Source organism: Jaculus jaculus, chromosome 11, assembly GCF_020740685.1.
Source record: "Jaculus jaculus isolate mJacJac1 chromosome 11, mJacJac1.mat.Y.cur, whole genome shotgun sequence".
NCBI lineage: Eukaryota > Metazoa > Chordata > Mammalia > Rodentia > Dipodidae > Jaculus > Jaculus jaculus.
The window spans coordinates 102,379,725-102,403,679 of NC_059112.1; the positions used below are offsets into that span (position 1 = coordinate 102,379,725).

At 52.7% G+C, this 23,955-nt stretch overlaps 2 protein-coding genes across 7 annotated transcripts in view; one reads left to right on the top strand and one right to left on the bottom strand.

The window, feature by feature from the left end:
- Nucleotides 1-1,759, top strand: part of Txndc11 (thioredoxin domain containing 11) — a 75,593-nt gene extending 73,834 nt beyond the window's left edge. For all 6 annotated transcript variants that reach the window (XM_045161349.1, XM_045161353.1, XM_045161351.1 and 3 more), the window contains one exon: nt 1,053-1,759. In XM_045161349.1, coding sequence (XP_045017284.1) covers nt 1,053-1,644 — 592 coding nt within the window. In that variant the 3' untranslated portion in view covers nt 1,645-1,759. The remainder of the gene's footprint in view (nt 1-1,052) is intronic.
- Snn (stannin) lies at nt 1,694-11,472 on the bottom strand. The gene is made up of 2 exons (XM_045161355.1): nt 11,416-11,472; nt 1,694-4,599 (listed from the first exon to the last, which is right to left on the bottom strand). Exon 2 carries the CDS (start codon nt 4,512-4,514, stop codon nt 4,248-4,250), a length of 267 nt encoding a protein of 88 aa, XP_045017290.1. The 5' UTR covers nt 4,515-4,599; nt 11,416-11,472; the 3' UTR covers nt 1,694-4,247.
- Nucleotides 11,473-23,955: the final 12,483 nt, after the last annotated feature.

Genomic DNA, 23,955 nt, shown 5'->3' on the forward strand with positions numbered 1-23,955 from the left:
TGCAGGAATGCAGAGCTGGTGAGGTGCATAGTGGCCAGACTGTGTGTGCACAAGGAAACACATACCTGTGAGAAAAAACTGGCTGCCAGACAATTGAATGACAGGTTCTAAAACAGGATTTTCTGGGCTGGAGTAATGACTCAGCAGTTAAGGCACTTGCCTATGAAGCCCAAGGACCCAGGTTTGATTCCCCAGAACCCACGTAAGCCAGATGCACATGGTGGTGCATACATCTGGAGTTTGTTTGCAGTGTCTAGAGGTCCTGGTGTGCCCATTCTCTCTCTCGTAAATAAATAAATTAAAAAAAAAAAATCTGGCCAGGTGTAGTGGCACACACCTTTAATCCCAGCACTTGGGAGACAAGAGGTAGGTGGATCGCCATGACTTTGAGGTCACCCTGAGACTACATAGTGAATTCCAGGTCAGCCTGGGCTAGAGCGAGACCGTAACTCAAAATACTTGGGGGGAAAAAACTGAATTAGGCTTGGAACAAGGTATAGGGCTGGGCAGCCATAATTTATTCCAGTCCCCTGGTTGGTCTGTTTGCCAGTAAAATTTCTCCAGGCATGAGTGAGCCCAGTGTCCCCTGGGCAGGTACAGTCATCTCCAGTTGGGAGCACCCCTTCCATAAATTACTTAGGTAGGAAACAGGCTGAGTGTACAAAACCCTGTAGATGGTCAGTGTGACGTGGTGAGAGGATTCACCCTATCCCAGGGTCATGGCCATTGGCCGGTGCAGACGGCAGAGCCCCACTGCGCACTCCCAGTGGCTAGAGGATTGCGTCTATAGCTGCTGGTCTTTGTCAGGTTGAGGAGTCTGAGCTGTGTCCTCAGGACAGGCACACATCTAAGCCAAGCTGCCTTAGCTGTAGCATGAATGAATGGGACACCCGTCTCCGCAGAACTCTTGGGCAGGCAGTTCCGTCTCAGGAACGAAGCCCCAGCATGTCTTGTCTTGGTCAGGGTAGTTAGCCTGACACTGCGTCACAGCTGGTTTTGACTTGTGCCTGCTGTCATGGTTCACCTTTCAACAACTCTCCGTTTCTGTCTAGGAAGGACCTAAGTGTGAAATACCCTGGAGACCTTCTCATCACCCTTCCAAATCTGCTGAGGTTCATCCTGCATCACTCAGACCCTGTCTCTGCCCCTCAGAATCTGGCCAGCCCTCCTACCAAAGAATGTGTGCAGAGTGAGGCAGGCCTGGAGCAGGAGCACATCTCCCTTGTGGAACGCGCCATGCAGAAGCTGAGAGCCGAGATGAGCAGCCTTCGCAGAGCACAGGAGCAGGTGGAAGGCCAGCTCTCCAGTGCCCGCAGGGATGGGCGCCGCCTGCTCCGGCGACAGCAGACCCTGGAGCAGCAGCACAGGCTGCTCCGGCGCCACAGCCAGCAGCTGCAGGCCCTCTATGCGCAGAAGGTCCGAGAGCTGCAGGAGCTGGCCGGCGCCTCAGAGACCCTCCACCCCGAGCACACGTGGTTCGAGGTCCTCGCAGCCACCAGAGAGAGGGAACTGCAGGGTCAGAACAGAGCTGAGGACCCAGCCACCCCAAGAAAGGCACACCCTAGGCCTGCAGGGGGCCCCCCTCCACCTCCCAGCACCAGTTCCACGCTGGCATCCAAGAAGAACGAAAACAGGACAGACTAACTTCTGAATTGGGATGAAGGAATCTGAAGTGAGAGGTGTACATTCGGAATATATTTATGCAAATTTTATTGAAATTTATTGTAAATAAAGATTTCTCAGTGGTCTAGAAAAACTGCTTGACTGTCATTCAGCTTTTATTGAGCAGGGATGCCATCCCCTTCCACTTATTGCACAAATTTGGTAGCTTTGAGACCAAAACAGTAGCACAGTCCATTTGAAGATCTGCCTTGAAGAAATCAGTCCATGTTTTAGCGGCTCAGTGTAGTTTCCTCCTCTGTCCCCTCCTGTTACAGCTTCTGTGTCTAAATGATGAAAGGCTAATTTCTTACAAGTTACAAAACCTGACCACAATAGTTGAGCTATTCACAAGAAAGAATTCCAAGAGGGGTCATAACTTTCTAAGCCACTGGAATGGGTCTGGTATCTGCTAGAGTAGCCATGGATAAGTAAGAACTGAGGGAGCCATTCACTGTGTGGTCTCCCACTAGTTCTATAGGCGTTTCCGCTTTTCCTCCCGAGAACTCCGCCAGTGTCCTTAAGCACCTGACTCCCACCCAGAACTTCACTCCACTCCAGTGAGCCTAACTCAAGCTCCAAAGATGGCCCGAGCCACTGGGGAGGGGATGCGGAAGTCAGCAATGTTTGGCCAGGTCAAAAGCGAAACTTCACTAGCCCAGTAAAAGCCACAGCTTGCAATGGAAATCCCAGCCACTCCGGGATTGCTGGGCACGGAGGCTGGAGGACAAGAGGCCAGTGGGTGTGTGGCTGGCAGGGCAGGTAGAGGTAGAAAACCCAGGAGGTCAGAAACGGGATGGTGGTGGGTCCAACACCTCAGCCTCCTAACTCCAGGGCATCCCCCAGTCTCAGCTCGCTCCTCTTCTAGGCCTGGCTTGGATCACTGCTCTATCCTCCCCACCTCAGCCTGCCAGGGTCCAGCCTGTCCCTTGCCATGTCTCCCCTGGCCTGACTATTCCATTGGAGGAATATGGCCCACCACCTGCGCTGCAGATGGCCTCATTAGCTACCCTTCTCACCCCAAGCTGTTCCTTGATGTCTGAGCCCCCACGTAGGCATATGCCGCTAAAAAAGAGTGTTCCCTGCAGCTCTGCCATTGAGGTTCTAGAAAATGGATTAGGTAGACATGCTTTTTTAAAGGAATGCCTAGATCCTAGCCCAGAAGCCAGAGCTCTGTGCTGCTCACAGGAGGCTCAAGCATGAAGGCTAAGCCAGGGCCAGCTGCCCACTCATCACCCAGGAAGCCCACAGTCACGTTGTGGTCAGTTGGAATAGGCTGCACGTACAGTGGTGGAATGGGACATCTAAGCGAGCTCACAGGCACAAACACAAGGGCCGACGCATGCTGCGGAAGTGTGGGGTCCCCTGAGAGCGGCCAATCCCTCGCTTGTGAGAGCCAACCTGGACGTGAGCCCCCCCCCCCCCCCCCCCGTCCCAGGCCTAGCTGGCAGAGAGCGTGAGGTGGGGAGCTCCTGTGTGAATAAATGCACATGTCTGCACTAGAAATGACTTCCCAACAAGCCAGGCCAGAGGACTTAAGTATACTGAGTCCCCAGGAGGAAAGTGAACCGTGCTACTGGCCGGTGGGCAGTTATGGGAGAGGAAAAAGGAAGAGACGCTGGCTCTCGTGGGGAGAGGAGGAAAAGCGATGCCCTTCCCCGACGCTCCAGTGCAGAAAATACTGAATGCAACAACAGGACCTTTTGCTTCCTATCCTGGGCCAAGGGGGTGTCAGAGGGATGGTCACCATAGGCTCTAGTGTGGCCAGGGACCAGAGCAATTTCAGCAAAGCCTGTGCTAAAGGGGCATACTGGGCATGCTCAAAAGACTAAAAGGGCAAGAAACTGCTCTGCTACTGACACCTGGCAGCTCTCAGGACTCGTCCTTCACTGGCTCGCGAACAGGTACCGTAGCTTCCTCGCAGTAACTGCCATTGGCGTGCGCTATTTCACAAAGCCTAAACGAGAGAAAGGGAGGGGATGCTGCTTCACCCATCATAAACCAAGTAGAAATCCCCCCGGCTGGTCAGGCGTGAGAACGCAGAACCGACCTCTCTTCCTTTCAGTACACACCGACAGACCTTAGGGACCCCGACCCCCTACGAGGAACAACCCAGGCTGGACTAGTCAAAGACCCTCCGTGGCTTTGCTTCAGCTCTTGAAGACGGTCGTTATGGAACCAGTCCTACAGGCTCTACATGGTACTTTACAAAATCAGCAAAAAGGCTTAAAGCACGTGCTTCCGGGGCCTATTTACAGTTCACAGGTTGGTTAGTTCACACGTTACAGTAGTAGCTCCCTCCGTCCAGAACAGGCTCAGCTAAACATTCAAGTAACAAAAGCGCTAGGGGACCACGAGCCCCAGCAAGGTCAGGCCTGCCCACTGCCTGCAATGGGCAGCCCCACCAGGAGGCCAAGGGGGATAGGCCAGGACAGCCGGGACCCGGAGCAGCGCATGCGATGACGAAGCCCGCAGAGGCCATGCCAGCAAGTGCCAACCCTTCCTCTCACACAGCGGCATGCCTGCTTCGGCCCTCCCAGTGCCTCTGGGCTGGCTGCCAACAGGACCCGGGGCTTTGCAAGCCCCAATCAGCCGTGCACTTCCGGGCCATTGGCGGTCATCAGTTTGGCCTTTCTCTCCACACACGGTCCCTTAGCCGAGTACTGCACCAACAGGAAGGGCTCCTTGGTCTCGCCATCGCCCACGATGCTCTCCTCATCCTCTGACTGGCTGATGCGCTGGAGCCTCAGGTAGCACCAGCAGCCCAGGATCAACGCCCCTAAGGCGGCAATCGCGATGAGGATGACGATGACCGTGACCACCCCCGTGGTGGGACTGTGGTCCATAATAGACATGGTCAGTGCTTGGAAGGGCTTCCTTGGCCAGAAGCTAGGGGTGGATGGCTCAGTGAGGCTGGAACTTGGGCTGGAGACAACAGTCCTGAAAAACAAAGCAAGGTGAGACCACCAGGGGACACACCGCAGGGGACCTGGGCACTTAGGTGGCAGTTGAATGAGGTCCATTTTGCATTCTTTCTTTTTAATTTTTATTTATTTTTGTTTATTTATTTGAGAGTGACATGCCAAGATAGAGAGAGAGAGAATGGGCGCGCCAGGGCCTCCAGCCACTGCAAATGAACTCCAGACGTATGCGCCCCTTTGTATATCTGGCTAACGTGGGACCTGGGGAATCGAGCCTCGAACCAGGGTCCTTAGGCTTCACAGGCAAGCGCTGAACCGCTAAGCCATCTCTCTCCAGCCCTTGCATCCTTTTTTTATTTTATTTTTTTTTGATGTAGGGTCTCCCTCTAGCCCAGGCTGACCTGGAATTCACTATGTAGTCTCATGGTGGCCTTGAACGCTCAGCAATCCTCCTACCTCTGCCTCCCAAGTGCTGGGATTAAAGGGGTGCGCCACGCGCCCACCCTCTACCATGGCACTGGCGTTCACTGTCTTGCTCACAAATGCCTACCCAGCCTGCTTTTCTCTAGCTACCTCGGCCACCCACCTGCTTCCGCTACTGGACAGCAAATCACCCTCACTCACCCTGGAGGTACATGGCCAGGGGAGAGGGCACCGTGACCACTGAGGCAAAGGCTGCAGGAAAGCTGGCAGTACTCTTGCTCTTCTGTTGAAGGTATACACTGCTTTTGAGACAAGTTCTCTAGCCCAGGTTGGCCTCAAACCCGTGATTATCCTGCCTCCGCGCCCCAGGACTGCAACTAGGGGCTGAGAAGCCAGTACCACTAGGTGTTCAGTAGAGCCAGTGGTTTCCAAAAGGCTAGAGAGGAAGGATTCAGAAATAGGGAAATAGGGCTGGAGAGACGGCTTAGCCGTTTAAGGTGCTTGCCTGCAAAGCCTAAGGACCCAGGTTCAATTCCCCAGTACCCACATAAGCCATATGCACAAGGTGGTGCATGCACCTGGAGTTCCTGGTGTGCCCATTCTCTCTCTCTGCCTCTTTCTCTCTCTCAAATAAATAAATAAATAAATAAAAATATATTTTAAACAAGGGCACCACCAGCCCATGGGGAACAGGTAGGAACAAACTCCTTCCAGAAGCCCAAGGAAAGGGCGAGGCAGACAACAGCCCCAATGGACCACAGCTGACTGAGACGTGGCTCAGGGAAACCGTAGGCTGAGGGAAGGGTCCCAGAAGATGCAGGGTGCTTAGAGAACTTCAGGGAAGGCAGGGCAAGTGGGCAGCTTGCTCCAAGTGTTAAGTGCTACAGCATGAGCCCAAGGGACCAGGTGCTGTGACACTTAACTGGGTGGGCAGGTGGAGAAGAGCTGGGAGTGTCACCCTGTTGGGCGAGGACAGGAAGAAGGTACCGGCTGGGCTCAGGTATGCTGAGGGTATAATGCTGGGACATGGAGGCCTGGGGCCCTCCTAGCCACAGGACCTCAAACACCACCCTCCACCTCCAGCCCCATCCTCATCTGCAGATGGGACTGCTGAAGGACAAAGGAGGAAGAGGCTATTGGGTGAACCTGAGGCACAGAGAACCCAGACGCCAGTCTCCCTCTCCAGGCTTCAGGACCCTGCCCATGACCGCCCCCAGAGCTCCCGTGGTCTCCCTGGGTGCTGACGCCAGCAGGCTGCCCCGTATGCCAAGGTCCTGCACTGTCTTACTTCTAACCGTACTGCACCCGGGTGGTCACGAGGGATGAGTAAACCCAAGGCCTGTTCCACACAGGCCATGCACAGACTCAGTAACCCTCAGTAACATCAAAGCACTGGAATTCACTTCTCTGTTTCCAAGGTAAGGTGGCCGGCCCAGCTTCCCTCCAAACAGGATCGAACCTGCTGTGTCCTTGAGCAATACCAGCCTTAATTAGGAATGACTCTTGCCCAACCAGGGAGGCTCCCCAGGGCCCACCTGAAGGTCACAGGCAGCTAAGTCAAAGCCCTGGGCTCCAGGCTCCGGAGCCAGGGAGGACCACCTCTACCCCCTGGGATGACTCTTCAGACCAGGCCCAGGCAGGAGCTGTCTCAGCATTTAAGTTCACCAGCATCTGAGCTCCCTGCCTGCCTGGGGGGGGGGCACTGCAGCCAGGGACCCTCACAGCCGGAATACACAAGACACACCCCAGTGCTTACAATGACAAACAGGATGTGTCCTACTCCTGACCACTGTTTCCTCAGAATCTCGCTCCAGTGCCCTCCTGCAGCCAAGCCTTTGCCCCAGCAGCTCCCTGTGCCCAGGATGCTGGCTCCCTCACCCGTGTTCAGTGGGTTTCAATTAGGGACTGACCATAACTGGTGCCACTTTGGGTTGTCATAAGCTACAGGGCAGTCCCCACAACCACAGCACACAATGGCCTGGCCCCCAGGGTCACCTGCGTGGAGGTGGAAAATCTCGGACCTAGTTACCGCCACGCGAGCTGGGAAGGCAGCTCACCAGGAAGTCAGGGAGACTCCCTCTCCCAGCACTGGCCTGGGCTGCAAGCCTGGCCTCTCTGGGGTACAGCCATCTGGTCACTGGCCTCCCCGGAGAGTGGTCTAAGTACTGAGGTTCTCACCCTATCACCATCAGTTCCCGCGGGACCACCCGGCACACCCCTGAGCTGGTCACATCTGCCTTGTGGCCTCTACCCCTGCCCCACACTGCCGATGGGTTTGTTGTTCCTTCTTTCGGTCAGCAAATGTTTCCTGAGAACTGATATAAAAAGCTGATCACAGCTGGGTGTGGTGGTGCACGGCTTTAATCCCAGCACTAAGGAGGATCGGAGTGAGTTAAAGACCACCCTGAGACTACATAGTGAATTCCGGGTCAGCCTGGGCTAGAGTGAGACCCTACCTTGGGAGAAAAAAAAAATGCTGATCACTTCACGCTGGCCCAGACCCTGAGGGCCTCAGAAGGGAATCTGAGGGTCTGCCTCACCCTCCTCTGTGAACCTGAACCTGGCTTCCACCCAGGCCTCTGCGCGGGCTGCAGGCTCCTTCCTGTACTAGGGCAGGGGACTTTCTCCGAAGGCGCCTCTCGAGGCTGCCTTAATGGAGCGGAGGAACGGGGCGCCCTCTCTTCCCACACTGGCCGGTGTCTGGCCCCACTTGTCTTTCTTGCTACGTGCAGTTCTCCTGGGCCAGGGAGCATTCACCTGGCTTCTGTCTCCCTGGCACTTCTCACAGCTGTACCCCTGCCCCAACACTGGCACACAGCTGGTGCTCAATGCAGGCTGAGCGTTCCAAGCCTGAGTGTGTGGTGATCAGTGAGAAGGGACTTGGCTGGCGTGGCAGGCAGTCAGTCGGGACCCCAGGCCTGACCTGAGATAGTTCCCTGACCGCAGGCTACTGCTGTGTCCCAGGGCACAGGTGCCAAACCCACCCCAACAGCCTTCAAGGAAGGGCAGCCTGGAGCCTGAGTAAAGGGCAGGGGGCTTCTGGCAGGTCTGAGCGGCTCTGCACATGCTTGGGACAGGAAGAGGAGGCAGCAGAGCAGCAGAGCAGCAGAACTCAGAGGACCCCAGACGCCAGCCACTCAGCAGAGGGTCAGAACAGCCCTGCGCTGCACCTCTCCCGGCTCCCTCAGGACCCCTACCTCCTATATGCCAGCTGACCCCACACTCTGATCCACAGGTCGGAGATTGTGACGACCCAGGCTAAGGACACACCCAGGACCACCTCAGAAGAATAGTCTTTCCACAGTCCACTCTGTCCCTCAACTTGGCTCACCATGACCAGCCCCATTCTGCACATGAGGGAACTGAGGCACAGGGCATTCACGTGACCTGTCCCAAAGCAAAGAGCCACAAAGAACGCACAAGTGGAGTGCCATCTAGGGCACAGGAAAACTCTTCCAAGAGCAGAATGCTGGGCTGGGCCGGACCGGGGCCAGTGACAGGTCCCAGCCTGTGGCTACAGGTCTCTGGCACTGGAGAGCAAACCCTGGCTGACTCCCTAGGATGGGGCAAAGCCGCACAGCCAGAAACCCAAGACTATCTGACTGCCTACAAAATGCATGGACCCCAGCTTACACCTTCCAGCCCCATGTGTCCTGACCCTTGGGTCCTGCCACCCCTTAATAAGTCCAGGCTTTGCACTCTGCCGAGGCCCTGCCCGCCAAACGGCGTCCGAGGAGGTCGGCCAGAGTAGAGGACCCATGGTCTCCTGGAGCCCAGGGCACACAGGGTTCACAGTGAGTTCAGGATAGTCACCAGGCTGGGGAGGCGATGGCTCAACGGTTAAAGGCACTTGCTTGTAAAGTCTGCCAGCCGGGGTTCAATTTCCTAGTCACCCACATAAAGCTGGATGGGCATTCTTTTGCAGCAAGACACCCTGAAATGCCATATACACATACACACATGCAAATAATTTAATCAGAAAGTGGGGAACAGGAGCCGGGCGTGGTGGTGCACGCCTTTAATCCTAGCACTAGGGAGGCAGAAGTAGGAGGATCCCTGTGAGTTCGAGGCCAGCCTGTGACTACATAGTGAATTCCAGCTCAGCCTGGGCTAGCGCAAGACCTTACCTTGAAAAACCAAAAAAAGAAAAACAGAAAAAGAAAGTGGGGAACAGTCCTTGCACAGAGCAGTAGCGAGCTCAGGGCAGGGGTGGTCTCCTAAGACCTTGCTTACCCTCCCAGGCCCACAGCTACCTTGGGAAGGGGTCTTGGTTCCCAGTGCTTCTTCACAGAAGCCCCCCAAATAATCCTTCACCCAGTCAGAGCTGCTCAGGCCCAATGGGCAGAGCCAGTGACGGGGCACACTGAGGCCTCTCTCCCGACTCTGCACAAGCTGCTTCTCACACCCTCGGCTTCACTAGGCAACTCCTGAGGCGACAAGGCACAGAGCCTGGCCTGGGCCCAATGCCACAAACAGCCCCTTCCCTGGAGACACCCTGCCACCTCCTCCTTACTTAACTGGGTACATCAAAGCATGCTGTTGGGCTCAAGTAGGCACCAGCTTGCCAGCCTCCCCCAGCCTCCAACTCCAGGGGAGGGGAGCCCTCCAGGGGAGCCAGGAGCTCTCCTGATTACGGAGACAACCCCAGGGACTTCCAGCACTACCCCTAGGTTCTTAGAACCACATACCCCGTCAAACAAAGCTACCTGCCAAGTGTACCTCTTCAGGGGACCCCAGTTTACAGGTCAGAAGTTTCCAACCCCAGGTTCCAACTTGGAAAACAGGCCTATCAGGAGAACAGGGCCCTGCTGGACACAATCCCAGAAGCAGGTGGAATGCCTTCCCTGGCAGGTCCCAGCAAGCACTGGGAAACAGGGCCCATCACCAAAGGCCTCTGTCCTCCAAGAGTCTGGACCAAGGACAGCAGGAATGCAGAAAGGGAGCGGACATGTAGGAATCTGCATCTAATGTCCCCTCACCTGCCATCTTCTCTACAAGAGAAACTCAGCACAGACATCCCCCACCCAGGTCCCCACAGCAGAAGGGAGGAAACTGGAAAAGGCGTAGCAACAGTGCCCCAAGGTCGGCTGGGGTCTGGATGACCCGGGCCTGAGACTCCTATCCCCTTCCCCATAAATCACCTGCTGGTCATTCTCGGAGTCCTACAACTTTGGTAGTCCTTCACAGACACTACAAAAGTTGGCAGACAGCTGAGCTAAACATCTATAGATTTCTCCAAAATTTCTATCCCCAAACAACCCCTACAGTTGTTACTTTTCCCACTTGTTCAATGAAGATTTCTGTGCCTCGGAGAAGTGAAATCAACTGCCCAAGGTCACACAGCTAACAAGCAGAGATTCAAACCCAGGCAATCTGGATCTTCAATTCTGGATTTCAAACCCAACTCTAAAATGTCAATATTCCCCAGCCCAGTCTCTCCAGTGCCTGGGGGACTGAGGGCAGGTGAACCCCAGCAGGAGGCCAGTCTGGCTGACCTGTGCGGAGGACTCAGTGCTGGGGACTCAGGGATGACAAGCGCCCAGGCAGCTCCCGCGTGCGGAGCGCGGGCGGGTGGCGTACAGGCGCGGTGCCAGGCGCGCTCAACGCACTCTCTCATTTAGCCCTGCCGGGCGACGCCGCGTCTCCCCCATTCCATGAGGAGCAAGAAGGAACGCGAGGGAAATCCGTGTATGTTCGGGGGGGGGGGGGTGACAGCTGGAAAAGAAGGGACAGCTGGAGAGGAAGGGACAGCTGGAGAGGCAACTCAAAGTGCCCCCCGACTTGGGGGGTGGAGGGGAATGAGGGACTATGAGACCTAGGCATGCCCACGCCGCGCAGTCACTGCCGACCGAGCCGGGCGCCAAATGCTCCAACTCGGCCTCAGTTTCCCCACCCACGAAATGGACGCCAAACGATACGTGAACACCGCACACCCCCCCCAAAACCACCATCCCCGTAGCCACGCTCGGGGCTGCCAGGACCCTCCCTTTCCTCTTTCTCCACCCCCCCAACGTATCCCGGGATTTCTGCAAGATTCAAGGGTGCTCAGGGTTAGCCGGGCGCGGGGAGCGGAACTGCGGGCCGAGGCCCCGAGGATTCGCACCGGCGGGGGAGGGGGACCCGCTCCCCGCAAAGCAGCCTCCGCCCCCCGCCGCCTCCTTCCTTTGTCCCGATCTAGACTCAGCGAGGCGCACAAAGAGCCCCCGCCCGCCCGCCCGCCGCCGGGGCTCCCCAACCTCCTCCTCCTCCTCCTCCCCTTCCCGCCGGAACCGACCCTCCCCCGAAGCCGCGCCCCCGCCCCTCCCCCGCCCCGCCGCAGAGACCCTGGCTCCCGGGCCGCGCGTCCCCGCCCGCCCTGCCCCTGCCGCCGGCCCGCGCCCAGCCCCCGGCCCAGCCCGCCGGCCTCACTCACCATGACGCGGCCCGCAGCCCCGCGCGATCGCCCCGCAGCAGCTCCGCCGCCCGGCTCCGCCCGCCCGCCCGCCAGCCAGCCCGGTCCGGCCGCCGCGCACCGTCGGGACGCAGGAGCCCAGTTCTACGACGGGCGGGGCGCCTCGACTCCGCCCAGGCCGGGGGCGGGGCCTCGGGCAGCGACCAATGAGAAAGCCCGCTCTGGGGCGGCGGGGCGGGGCGGGGCTGGGCGGAGTCACGTGCGCCCGGGGGGCCCCGAGGCCGGGGAGGAGCGGGGCGGGGCTTGCGCGCATCTGGCTGAAGCTCGGGCTAGGGGGCGGGGTGGACCGCCGGGGCCCCCCCCCACTGGGCTCTCGTGGGGAGCGGACCACACGACTGGTGTCCTGCTCCTCCTCTGGGGTGTCACCCCTCTACTTTAGCAGGCCTCCGCGGAGTCGCCATTCCGTGGAGGGGGAACTGAGGCACGACGTCCAGAGGCTGGAACGGCGGACCCCAGGGCCGGGGCTAACTAGGGGCGCTTCCAGAGTTGCACGACCTTGCTTGGGAAGGAAGGAAGCTGGCGGTTCACTCGTTCGATTATTCACTCAGTTATGTATGCATCTCTTTCCTTAGGCTGGGAACACCGACCATGCGCCTGCTGTGCTGGTCCCCCACACAGACATCTAGCTAGACATTGTCCCACAGAGCTATAGGATTGGGGGGGGGGTCTTTTTTAACACAACGACCCCATGGTTAGGCTCCTACTAAGTGCTATGACAAGTACTAACCCTGCAAGACATGTTTTTAAAAAATATCTTGTGGGCTGGAGAGCTGGCTTAGCGGTTAAGCGCTTGCCTGTGAAGCCTAAGGACCCCGGTTCGAGGCTCGGTTCCCCAGGTCCCACGTTAGCCAGATGCACAAGGGGGCGCACGCGTCTGGAGTTCGTTTGCAGTGGCTGGAGGCCCTGGCGCGCCCATTCTCTCCCTCTCCCTCTATCTGTCTTTCTCTCTATGTCTGTCGCTCTCAAATAAATGAATAAAAAATGAACAAAAAAAATTAAAAAATATATTAAAAAAATATATCTTGTTATTTATTTGCAAGAGAGAGAGCATGGGTGTACCAGGGCCTTCTGCCACTGAAAACAAATTCCAGACACATAGGCCACTTTGTTTACCTGGCTTTACGTGGACACTGGGGAATCGAACCAGGGGCATCAAGTTTTGCAAACAAGTTCCTCTCATGGCTGAGCCATCTCTCCAGCACCCTCTCCCTGCCCCCACAAGACATCTTAACCAAAATAACTCCAAATAAAAATAGAATTATCAGGCTAGCGAGATGACCCAGCGGTTAAGTCACCTGCCTGCAAAACCTGACCCGAGTTCAATTCCCCAGTACTCATGTAAAGCCATATGTTAAGGTGGCTCATGTGTCTGGAGTTTGCAGTGGCTAGAGGCCCTGGTGTGCCCATTCTCTCTCTTTCTCTCTCTGCCTCTTTCTCACTCACTCTCAAATAAACTTTACTTAAAAAACAAGAATTGTTAAGCTTGGTGTGGTGGCTCACATCTGTAAATCCAGCATTCCAGAGGCTGAGGAAGGAGGATCCGCATCAGTTCAAGACCAACCTGGACCACAGAATGAGTCCCTGGTTAGCCTGGGCTAGAGTGAGAGCCACTCTCAAAAAATCAGGACAAGGGGCTGGAATGATGGCTTATCCATTAAAACACTTGCCTGCAAAGCCAAAGGACCTAAGTTCGATCCACCAGGACACATGTAGGCCAGATACACAAAGTGGTCCATGCATCTGGAGTTTGTTTGCAGTGGCTGAAAGCCCCAGCATGCCCATTCTCTCTCTCTTTCAAATAAATAACTAAATTATATATATATATATTGGAATTCACTTTGTAGTCTCAGGGTGGCCTTGAACTCACGGTGATCCTCCTACCTCTGCCTCCCGAGTGCTGGGATTAAAAAATATATATTTTAAAGAAAAGCCAAGCTGGGTGTGGTAGGGCACGCCTTTAATCACTGTGAGTTTGATGTCAGCCTGGGCCTGCAGGGTGAGTTCCAGGTCAGCCTGGGATAGAGAGAGAGACCCTACCTCGGGAAAAAAAAAAAAAATAAAGTCCCATTTAACATGAGGAGCCAAAGGCTGGTGCTGGCAGGAGGATCTGAGGCCAGGGGTGTCGACCTGTGTCACACAGAGGTGACAGTTGGTGCAGTGATTGCCCGCTGTGCACCCCAGGAAGGTTGGTCCAGAGAGGTCATACTCCCCCTGTGGCCAGCTGGGCCTTTCAAAAGCTGGGATATCCTTCTGGGAGCTGGAAGCCCAGCTTGCGGGGCTGAGGGTTCTTTCCCAGGCTTTTGTAGAATCTTCTGGAAGATACTGGAAGACCATGCACACAAGCTGAGGTACAGGAACTTCCTCTCTCCGCTCCAGGCCTGCTGGGGATTTTTTTTTTTTTTTTTCTTTCCTGCATCCATCCTGTTTTCGACCTCCTGGCCTTGGCCGGTGCCATTTCCTCCATCTGGAACAATCTCGCACCTCCATCTTTCAGATCTCAACTTCATACTCCTCTGTCTGTTTCCTCCACTGAGAAACGGTACTTTGTGAAATTGTTCATTTTACAGGGTGTGTGATTAAGTTTTGATCTGTCTCCCCCAAGGACTGGGTCTAAGTCATTCACTTCAAAGTCTGTGGAGTAGCACGCGACACAAGGGCTCAACAAATGTATGTTGAAAGACTCCGATTTCAGATCTCCAGGGCTTGCAGGGCTGTTCCCTGGCAGGAAGGAGGCCAGGCCCAGGAGCCGCTTTGAGATTGAGGGAGGATGGGACCCAGAGAAACAGAAGGAAGCCAGGCTCCATGCCAGTTGCCCTGGCAGTCAGAGCCAGGTATCTCTGAACACTTCCTGTCCCCGAATCTGCCCACTGCTGGCTCAAAGCCCCTGCCCTGTGGGCTATACCTGGCAGTAGGGAGTAGAAGGAAACAGGTTCTTCCCACAAAGCCAATTCTAGTGGGCTCTGCGGTCCCAGCCTCAAGTTGGCCAAGAGCTCGTTAGTGGTGAGAGGCACAACCCCAGGGCTGGGCTGACAACATGATGATAAGGGAGGCAGGGACACGCTGGACGAAGACGCTGGCAGGAAATGGTGAGTGGCATGTAGCATGGCACAGAGATGAGTCAGGCTGCCCAGCTTCAGAACCAGCTTTTCCTGCTGGGTGGCTTCGGAACAGCAGCCTAACGTTTCTGGGCCTCACTTCTCCTCACTTCAAAAGTAGAAATGAGCCCGGCGTGGTGGCGCACGCCTTTAATCCCAGCACTCGGGAGGCAGAGGTAGGAGGATCACCGTGAGTTCGAGGCCACCCTGAGACTACATAGTGAATTTCAGGTCAGCCTGGGCTAGAGCGAAAAACCTCGAAAAACTAAATGATGAATAAATAAAAATAAAATAAATAAAAAATAATAGGGATGACAGCTAAGTGAACATCACAGAGTTGGGAGCACTTTAGTGCTGGGCACAGGAGAAGAAATCCCACTTACTGGTCACCTTGGTAACAGAATTGGACAGGTTTGGGGGACACTGGAGCCTCCCGTTTGGGTTTTGAACCAGTGACTGCATCTATCTGAGCTTCAGTTTCCTCCTCTTCATAGTGGGTTTCGTGTACCCCAGCTCTGGGGATGTTGGAGGGGGATCACTGGTGGCAGCTTTTGTCTTGCCCTCACTGTTTTTTTTTTTTAATAATTATTTATTTATTTATTTATTTAAGAGCGACAGACACAGAGAGAAAGACAGATAGAGGGAGAGAGAGAGAATGGGCACGCCAGGGCTTCCAGCCTCTGCAAACGAACTCCAGACGTGTGCGCCCCCTCGTGCATCTGGCTAACGTGGGACCTGGGGAACCGAGCCTCGAACCGGGGTCCTTAGGCTTCACAGGCAAGCGCTTAACCGCTAAGCCATCTCTCCAGCCCAACCCTCACTGTTTTTACTAATAGTAACGGTGTTAGCCAAGGACAGTGAAGACAGTGGTGGGCTGGGGACACAACTGAGCTGGGAGAGAGGCCTTGGGGAGCGTGCACAAAGCCCCGGGGTTCCCTTGCCAGCGTCACATAAACTGAGCAGGGTGTTACACACCTGCATTCCCAGCACTTGGGTGGTGGAGGCAGGAGGACCTGAAGTTCCGGTCCATCCCAGCCACATAGCAAGTTCAAAGCCAGGCTGGGATGCAAGGGACACGCCTGCCCCGCAATGGTAACTACTCTAAGCGCTGCAAGTACATGCCTAAACTCACTGTGGTACCCATTATACAGATGAGGAAACGGATGCACCCCCAGGTGCATTCCCCACCCACCCACCAAATCACCCAGGAGAATGTACCTGTTGGTGTGGGACCAAGGTCCTGTTTTTCTCATGAGCTCGCAGGTAGAGCTGATAGCTTGGGAACCACGCTTGGAGCAGCGAGTGGGTAAGTCACCTACACAAGGTGACAAAAACAGCGGGCCTCATAGCTGCAGTCAAGCCCCCAGGCCAGCAAGGAGTCCCCTGACTGTGACCCCAACTGCTAGTCCCAGCCTCAGCGTCTCTCCCTCACAGACAGACAGGAAGTCTGACTCCCCTCCCCCCAGCCCATTTCCTCTCTCTGGGGCCCCTGCCACCTCCCCTCCTTGGTGACATTTGGAGTCCTTCCTGAGGGATGGACTGGAGGCTCTCAGAGCTTCATTAGCCAGCGAGATAATTAAGGGTGTGGGGTGAGTTCAGTTCCCTGGGGCCCAGCTGGGTGGCCCCGGGCCAGCCTGGACCCAATCCCACTCTCCCAGAGTGCTCTGGGGGCAGGACTGGGACAAGAGAGAGTTTGCCGTGTGGTGTGTGTGTGTGTGTGTGTGTGTGTGTGTGTGTGTGTGTGTGTGTGGTGGGGGGTGGGGACCAGTGGAGGGCTCAGGCAGCCCCAGGGGAGATCCCCAGCAGCTCATTCTCCCAGCCCAGCCTGCGGTTACCAGGCTCCGCAGGCTTCTGCTTCCCTAGCGTCCCTGGAAGGGTTCAAAGTGAAAACTGCCTGGCCCTAGGGGAGTTCCTGACATGGGAGATGAGAACCTTTGGTGCATTATACAGGGTGAGGCTAAGTGGAGCACAGAGGGTACTTTGTTTTACTTTGAGACACACAGCAATTTTATTTATTATTTTTTTTAATCTTATTTTTTTTTTTTTCAGAGAGAGAGAGAGAATTGGCATTCTAGGGCCTCCGGCCACTGACCTCGAACTCCAGAGTGCATGTGCCACCTTGCACGTTTATGTTGTCTTGCGCGTCTGGCTTACGTGGGACCTGGACAGTTGAACATGAGTCCTTATGCTTCGCAGGCACATGCCTTACCCACAAAACCATCTCTGCAGCTCCAGTTTTTTCTTTTTAAAAATGTTTTATGCCGGGCGTGGTGGTGCACGCCTTTAATCCCAGCACTTGGGAGGCAGAGGTAGGAGGATCACCGAGAGTTCGAGGCCACCCTGAGACCACATAGTTAATTCCAGGTCAGCCTGTACCAGAGTGAGACCCTACCTCGAAAAACCAAAAAATAAATAAATAAATAAATAAAAATAAAAATGTTTTATTTTAGCCCTTGGTTTTCCCACCAGGAATCGATGGTAAGACCCTATTGCTGAAGACTCCACATACTTGGGCTGCAAGGCCACTAAGAAATCCTGCTGGAATTCAGCTGATAACCTCCTCCATGTAGACCAGCTGACAGAAAGCTGGAAGAAGCCATTCTGCATGCAGTTCAATGGGAGAGAGAGAAATCACCAGTGAAGATACTCAACAGTGGACACTGCAAGCCTTGTATTTTGCCCGTCAGGCCAAGTGAGCCAATGGGTGCAATAGTGGCACATCTGTCATGGTGGAAACCAACTGCCCTTTAATTGGATTAGAGGCCTGCTCCATGGAAGGGAATACATCCCTGACACTGAAAACCTACAACAGGGGCCCTAGAGGTGTTAATGTCTGCTGGTGTCTGGCTAAATGTATATACTATGCTCACCAAACTGCCTGGTAAACACTTCTCTTAATGTTCATACCCTTATATTAATGCTACTCTCACTTTTGGTTAGAGAAGCTTCTCTTTTCAGATGGCAGTGACCTTGGGATGACTCAGAAGGCATCATAGTGCTGGGAAGAAGTGACAGAGGAGTGCTCAGCACTGCAATATATCTATCACACCTTCCAAGGCTCAGGGTCTATCGCAGAAGAGGTGGTGGAAAGAATGTAAGAGCCAAAGGAAGGGTAGGACTCCTTACAACATGCTCCTCCAGACACAAAATAGACTGGATATCCATGACCTCACAGTGTCTGACACTACCTACACAAGACCACCATAATAGGAGGAAAAGATCATGACATCTAAATAAAAGAGAGACTGGTTGAGAAGGGGAAGGGATATGATGGAGAATGGAGTTTCAAAGGGGAAAGTGGGGGGTGGGAGTGGGGAGGGAAGGCATAAAAATATTTTATTTTGGGCTGGAGAGATGGCCTCACCGTTAAGGCACTTGCTTGCAAAGCATAAGGACTTGTGTTTGACACCCCAGATCTCACGTAAGTCAGACGCACAAGGTCACACATGCACACAAGGTGGTACACACATCTGGAGTTCAATTACAGTGGCTGGAGACCCTGGCACACCAATTCTCTTTCTCTCTCTCTTGCTCTCTCTCTAAAAGAAGGCCAGTCTGCTGGGCTAGCCTCAAAAAATGCTTTATTTATTTATTATTATTAGTTGTTTTTGTTTTTTCAAGGTAGGGTCTCACTTTAGCCCAGGCTGACCTGTAATTCACTCTGTGTTCTTAGGGTGGCCTCAAACTCATAGCAATCCTCCTAACTCTGCGTCTTGAGTGCTGGGTTTAAAGGTGTGCACCACCACGCCTGGTTAAAATGTTTTATTTATTTATTTTTTTTTTAAGGTAGGATTTCACTGTAGCCTGGGCTGACCTGGAATTCACTATGTAGTTTCAGGGTGGCCTCAAAATTATGGTGATCCGCCTACCTCTGCCTCCTAAACTGGGATTAAAGGCATGCACCACCATGCCCAACTCAGTTTTTTTTTTTTTAAGATTTATTTTATTTTATTTATTTTTAAATTAAATTTAATTTTTTATCTTTTCACAACTTTTTATAATTTTTATTAACATTTTCTATGATTATAAAAAATATCCCATGGTAATACCCTCCCCCCCAAGATTTATTTTTATTTTTTTATTAGAGATAGACAGAGGGAGACAGAGAGTATGAGAATGGGCACGCCAGGGCCTCTAGCCACTGCAAATGAACTCCAGACACATGCACCACCTTGCGCATCTAGCTTACGTGGATGTGGAGACTTGAACCTGGGTCCTTAGGCTTTGCAGGCATGTGCCCTAACTGCTAAGCTATCTCTCCAGCCCTGAAATGTTTTATTTATTTACTAGAGAGAATAGGCAAACCAAGGCCTCTAGCCACTGCAGGCCCAGACATTCAGGTAGCTGACACTTCCAAGCTAAAATATGGTTTTTATTTTTTTTAATTAAAAAAATTTACTTTATTTATTTATTTTTTCCCGAGGTAGGGTTTCACTCTAGCCCAGGCTGACCTTGAATTCACTATGTAATCTCAGGGTAGCCTTGAACTCATGGCGATCCTCCTACCTCTTCCTCCCAAGTGCTGGGATTAAAGGCATGTGCCACCACACCTGGCTTATTTGTATTTATTTTTTTGAGAGAGAGAGAGAAAGAGGCAGAGAGAGTGAGAAAGAGAATGGGCACATCAGGGCCTCCAGCCACTGCAAGCAAACTCCAGATACATGTACCCCCTTGTGCAGCTGGCTTATGTGTGTCTTGGGGAATCGAACCAAGGTCCTTTGGCTTTGCAGGCAAGCGCCTTAACAGCTAAGCCATCTCTGCAGCCCTTTATTTCATTTTTTAAATGTATGTTTTCAAGACAGGGTCTCTAGCCCAGACTGGTCTCAAACTCACTATAGCCAAGAATGACCTTGAACTTCTGATTCTCCCGCTTCTGTCTCCCTAGTGCTGAGATTTTTAGACACACTCCACGGCACCACCAAATCCAGCTTGATGCAGTGCTCCGGATTGAAGCCAGGGCTTCATCTATGCTATGTAAGCACGCCACCAACTGAGTCACATCCCCGACCTTGCCACAGTTCTCAAGTTCAGTCTTCTCTTACCTGTGAAACGTAAGAAGTGACTTGTGAAGAGACGTAGACATAAGTCTGTCATCCTGCGTGTGTTTTCCCAGCACTCAGGAAGCCTAGGGCAGGAGGATTGAAAGTTCAGGGACAGGCTGGGTTGATAGTGAGACCCTGTTTCAAGAAGAAAGAAAGTGGGAGCGAGGGAGGGGAAAAGAGAAGAGAAAGGAAAGGAGATGGTAGCCTTCCCGGTCCTAAGGCAGCTATCCAGCCGCAGTGGATGTGATTCCTCAGGCCCCTGGGTGCTGTGGAGCGCTGTCCTCTGAGCATCCCAGCTACGGCCAACTTCTTGCTTACCTGCGAGAGCTCCTCAAGATTGGGCCTCCTCAAGATGGAAGGAGGGGGAAGGTTCCTTAGACCCTCAGCTGAGATTCAGCCATTCCCTCCTACACCACCTTGCCAGCTGTATGCCATCTTCCCTGAAGCATGTGTTCTTGGAAGGTGCCAGCGTATATTAAGGGGCTGGAAGGTTAACTGAAGAAGGGGCACCATCTTTGCAGGCATGGGGACGTTGGCATCCATGCTGGGGTGACACTTGAATGATGAGACTGTTTCAGGGCTACCCACACTCCCGTAAGTGGCCCGAATACACTCATTTGTTCACCAAACTAGACTTGGGGAGAATCGTTGCTTTGTTCTGCGTTGGAGCTCTTCCAGAGTGACTAGACCTTTGTTCCCAAGTTCACCCAAAACGGGGCCATGCATTATTCATATCACCATGGTGGAGAGGGCTGGGGTTGCTTTGGGGGTCAGGCAGGAACTATTCCCAGAAGCCATCTCAGGGCTTTTATCCACAGCTGAGCCTAAGGATAGAGTGCCCTGTTCCCTGGAGTCAGACATGGAGGCTTCCCACACAGAGGGGACCGAGAAGCCCAGAGATAAACCCATGGGCCACCATGGGCACACGGACAGGGTCTTCAAGTTGAATAGGAGGCCAGCCTTGCCACTTGCCAGCTCTGCAACCTTGTAGAGCTCAGTTATCTTCTCTGGGCTTCAATTTCACTGTGTGTAAACTGTGAATATCTTCCCTGGCTTGCTGTGAGATTTAGACATCATGTGCACTGTAGGCCTGAGTAGCCTGTTACTAAGTTGGGTCACAGGAACTGCTGTTACCCATGTGCTTTTCTCTCTCTCTCTCTTTTTTAAATATATTTTTTTATCTTTATTTATTTGAGAGCAACAGAGAGGGAGAGAGAGAGAATAGGCATGCCAGGGCTTCCAGCCAATGCAAACAAACTCCAGACACATGCACCCCCTGTGCATCTGGCTAACGTGGGTCCTGGGGAATTGAGCCTCGAACTGGGGTCCTTAGGCTTCACAGGCAAGCATTTAACTGCTAAGCCATCTCTCCAGCCCTAAAAATATATTTTAATATTATTTATTTATGTATTTATTTGAGAGAGAGAGAGAGAGAGAGAGAAAATGGGCTGGCAGGGCCTCCAGCCTCTGCAAATGAACTCCAGGCACATGCGTCCCCTTGTGCATCTGGCTTACGTGGGTTCTGGAGAATTGAACTGGGATCCTTCAGCTTTGCAGGCAAATATCTTAACTGCTAAGCCATATTTCCAGCCCTAAAATATGTTTTTATTTATTTATTTGCAAGCAGAGAGAGAGAGAAGAGAAGAGAAGAGAGACAAGACAGAGAGCATGGACATGCCAGGGCCTCCAGCTGCTGCAAATGAACTTCAGATGTAAGTACATAGTGAATTCCAGGTCATCCTGGGCCAGAGTGAGACCCTATCTCGAAAGAGAGAGAGTGAGAGTCATCCTGGGCCAGAGTGAGACCCTATCTCAAAAGAGAGCGAGAGAGAGCAAATGAGAGAGAGGGCTGGAGAGATGGTTCAGTGGTTAAGGCACTTGCCTGCAAAGCCTAACAACCTGAGTTTGATTCCCCAGAACCCACATAAAACCAGATGCACAAAGTGGCACATGCATCTGAAGTTTGTTTGCAGCAGTTGGAGGCCCTGGCATGTCCATACTCTCTGCTTGCAAATAAATAACATATATACAGACACATACCATATAGATAGATAGATAGATAGATAGATAGATAGATAGATAGATAGAGATAGAGATAGAGATATATAGATATAGATATAGATATATATCTCCAAGCCAGTCATTGTGGTATACAGTTTAATGATGGAGGATGAGGTAGGAGGATCATCATGCATTTGAGGACATCTTGGGGCTGCAGAGTGAGTTCCAGGTCAGCCTAGGTTAGAGTAAGACCCTGCCTGCCTAGGAAAACAAACAAACAAAAGAAACTTCACATTTTTGTTTTTGAGACAGAGAGAGAGAGAGAGAGAGTCAAAGAGAGAAAGAAAAGATAAAGAGGCAGCCGGGCGTGGTGGCGCATGCCTTTAATCCCAGCACTCGGGAGGCAGAGGTAGGAGGATCGCTGTGAGTTTGAGGCTACCCTGAGACTACATAGTGAATTCCAGGTCAGCCTGAGCCAGAGTGAGACCCTACCTTGAAAACCAAAAAAAGAAAAGATAAAGAGGCAGAGGGCTGGAAAGTTGGCTTAGTGGTTAAGGTGGTGGTTCAATTCCCCAGGACCCATGTAAGCCAGATGCACAAAGTGGCACATGCATCTGGAGTTCTGTTGTAGCAGCTGGCCTGTAGCAGAAGCCCTGGAACACCCATTCTCTCATATTTTTTCTCTCTCTGCCTCTCTATCTCAAATAAAAAATAAATAAATAAAATAAAATAGAGAAAGAGAGAATGAGGAGAGAGAATGGGTGTGCCAGGACCTTGGCCGCTGTGAACAAACTCCAGACACGTATATCCCCTTATGTTCACGTACGACATTGTATGCTTGTGTCACTGCATCTGGCTATGTGGGAACTGGAGATTCAAACATGAGTTCTTAGGCTTTGCAGGCAAATGCCTTAACTGCTAAGCCATCTCTCCAGCCCAAAACTTCACTTTTGAATTTGTGGATATATTTTATTTATGTGTGGCATTGGAATAGTAGTGGTTTGAATGCAAAATGTAAACCATAAAGCCAGTCATGGTGGCACACACCTTTAACCCCAGCACTTGGGAGACAGAGGTAGGAGGATCTCCGTGAGTTTAAGGCCAGCCTGGGACTACAGAGTAAGATCTAAGTCAACTTGGGCTACAGTAAGGTCCTTCCTCAAAAAAAAATTCCCACCTCCCAAAATGTCCCCATAGACTCACGTATTTGATAACATTTATTTATTTTTTATTTTATTATATTATTATGATTATTTGTTGTTGTTTTTCAAGGTAGGGTTTCACTCTGGCCTAGGCTAATTGGGAATTCACTATGTAGTCTCAGGGTGGCCTTGAACTCACAGTGATCCCCCTACCTCTGCCTCCTTAATGCTGAGACTAAAGGCGTTTGCCACCACGTCCAGCTTCAGGTGATTTTATTAAAAAGCTTGCCTCCTGTAGCCTGGAAGGAGGAGGTGTCACTGGGGGCAGATCCGATTTCTAGCCCAAAGGTATGCAGAGAGCTCTGGCTGCTTGCTGCTGGTCTCCTGCTGCATTGCTGTCCACCTGTGCTTGCTTGTGGGGCCGGCTGTGTGTGGTGGTGGTGGTTCTCTGCTTGGATCTGTCAAAGGAGCCAGCTTCTTCCACCATCAGCAGAACTTCCTCTGGATCTGTAAGCTTCAAATAAATCCCTTCCTCCCATACACCGTGTCTGGTTTGGAAGCTCATGTCAGCAACGTGGAGCTGACTAGTACAGTGGTATGGTTTGGGGAAGGATATGGAGTGCTTAGAGGTGGAGTCTTGAGGGAGGAAGTGCCACACCGGGGCAGACCTTGAGGTGTTACAGCCCAGCGTCTTCCTGCTGATGTGAAAATGTGATACCTGCTGTCTGCTCCTGCCGTGCTTTTCCCGCCATGATGAAACTTCCCCTCAAAACTGTAAGCCAAAATAAACCCTTTCCTTCCACGAGTTACTTCTGGTAGGGTATTTGGTCTCAGCCAAAAAGTAACTGATACGGGGATAGAACCCAGGGCCTTGTGCCTGCTAGGCAAATGCTCCACCACTAAGCTATACCCCCAACCATGGGTATGTTTAAAAATGATCACATTGGCTCATCAAACTGCCATTTGAATACCTATGATAATTTCCATAGATGAACACTCTTCTCAGCTTTAGTTAGGAAAGCTCATCAACGTGCTGAGAATAAGTGGCTGTTGATTGCTCTGTGTTTATTGTAGTCAGGTTCTCATTGCTGGCAGAAATCATCTGACCAAGAGCAGCTTTTGAGAAAAAAAAGGTTTATTTTGGCTTAACGACTCAAGAGGAAGCTCCATGATGGCAGAAAAAAAATGATGGTATGAGCTGAGGGTGGACATCACCCCCTA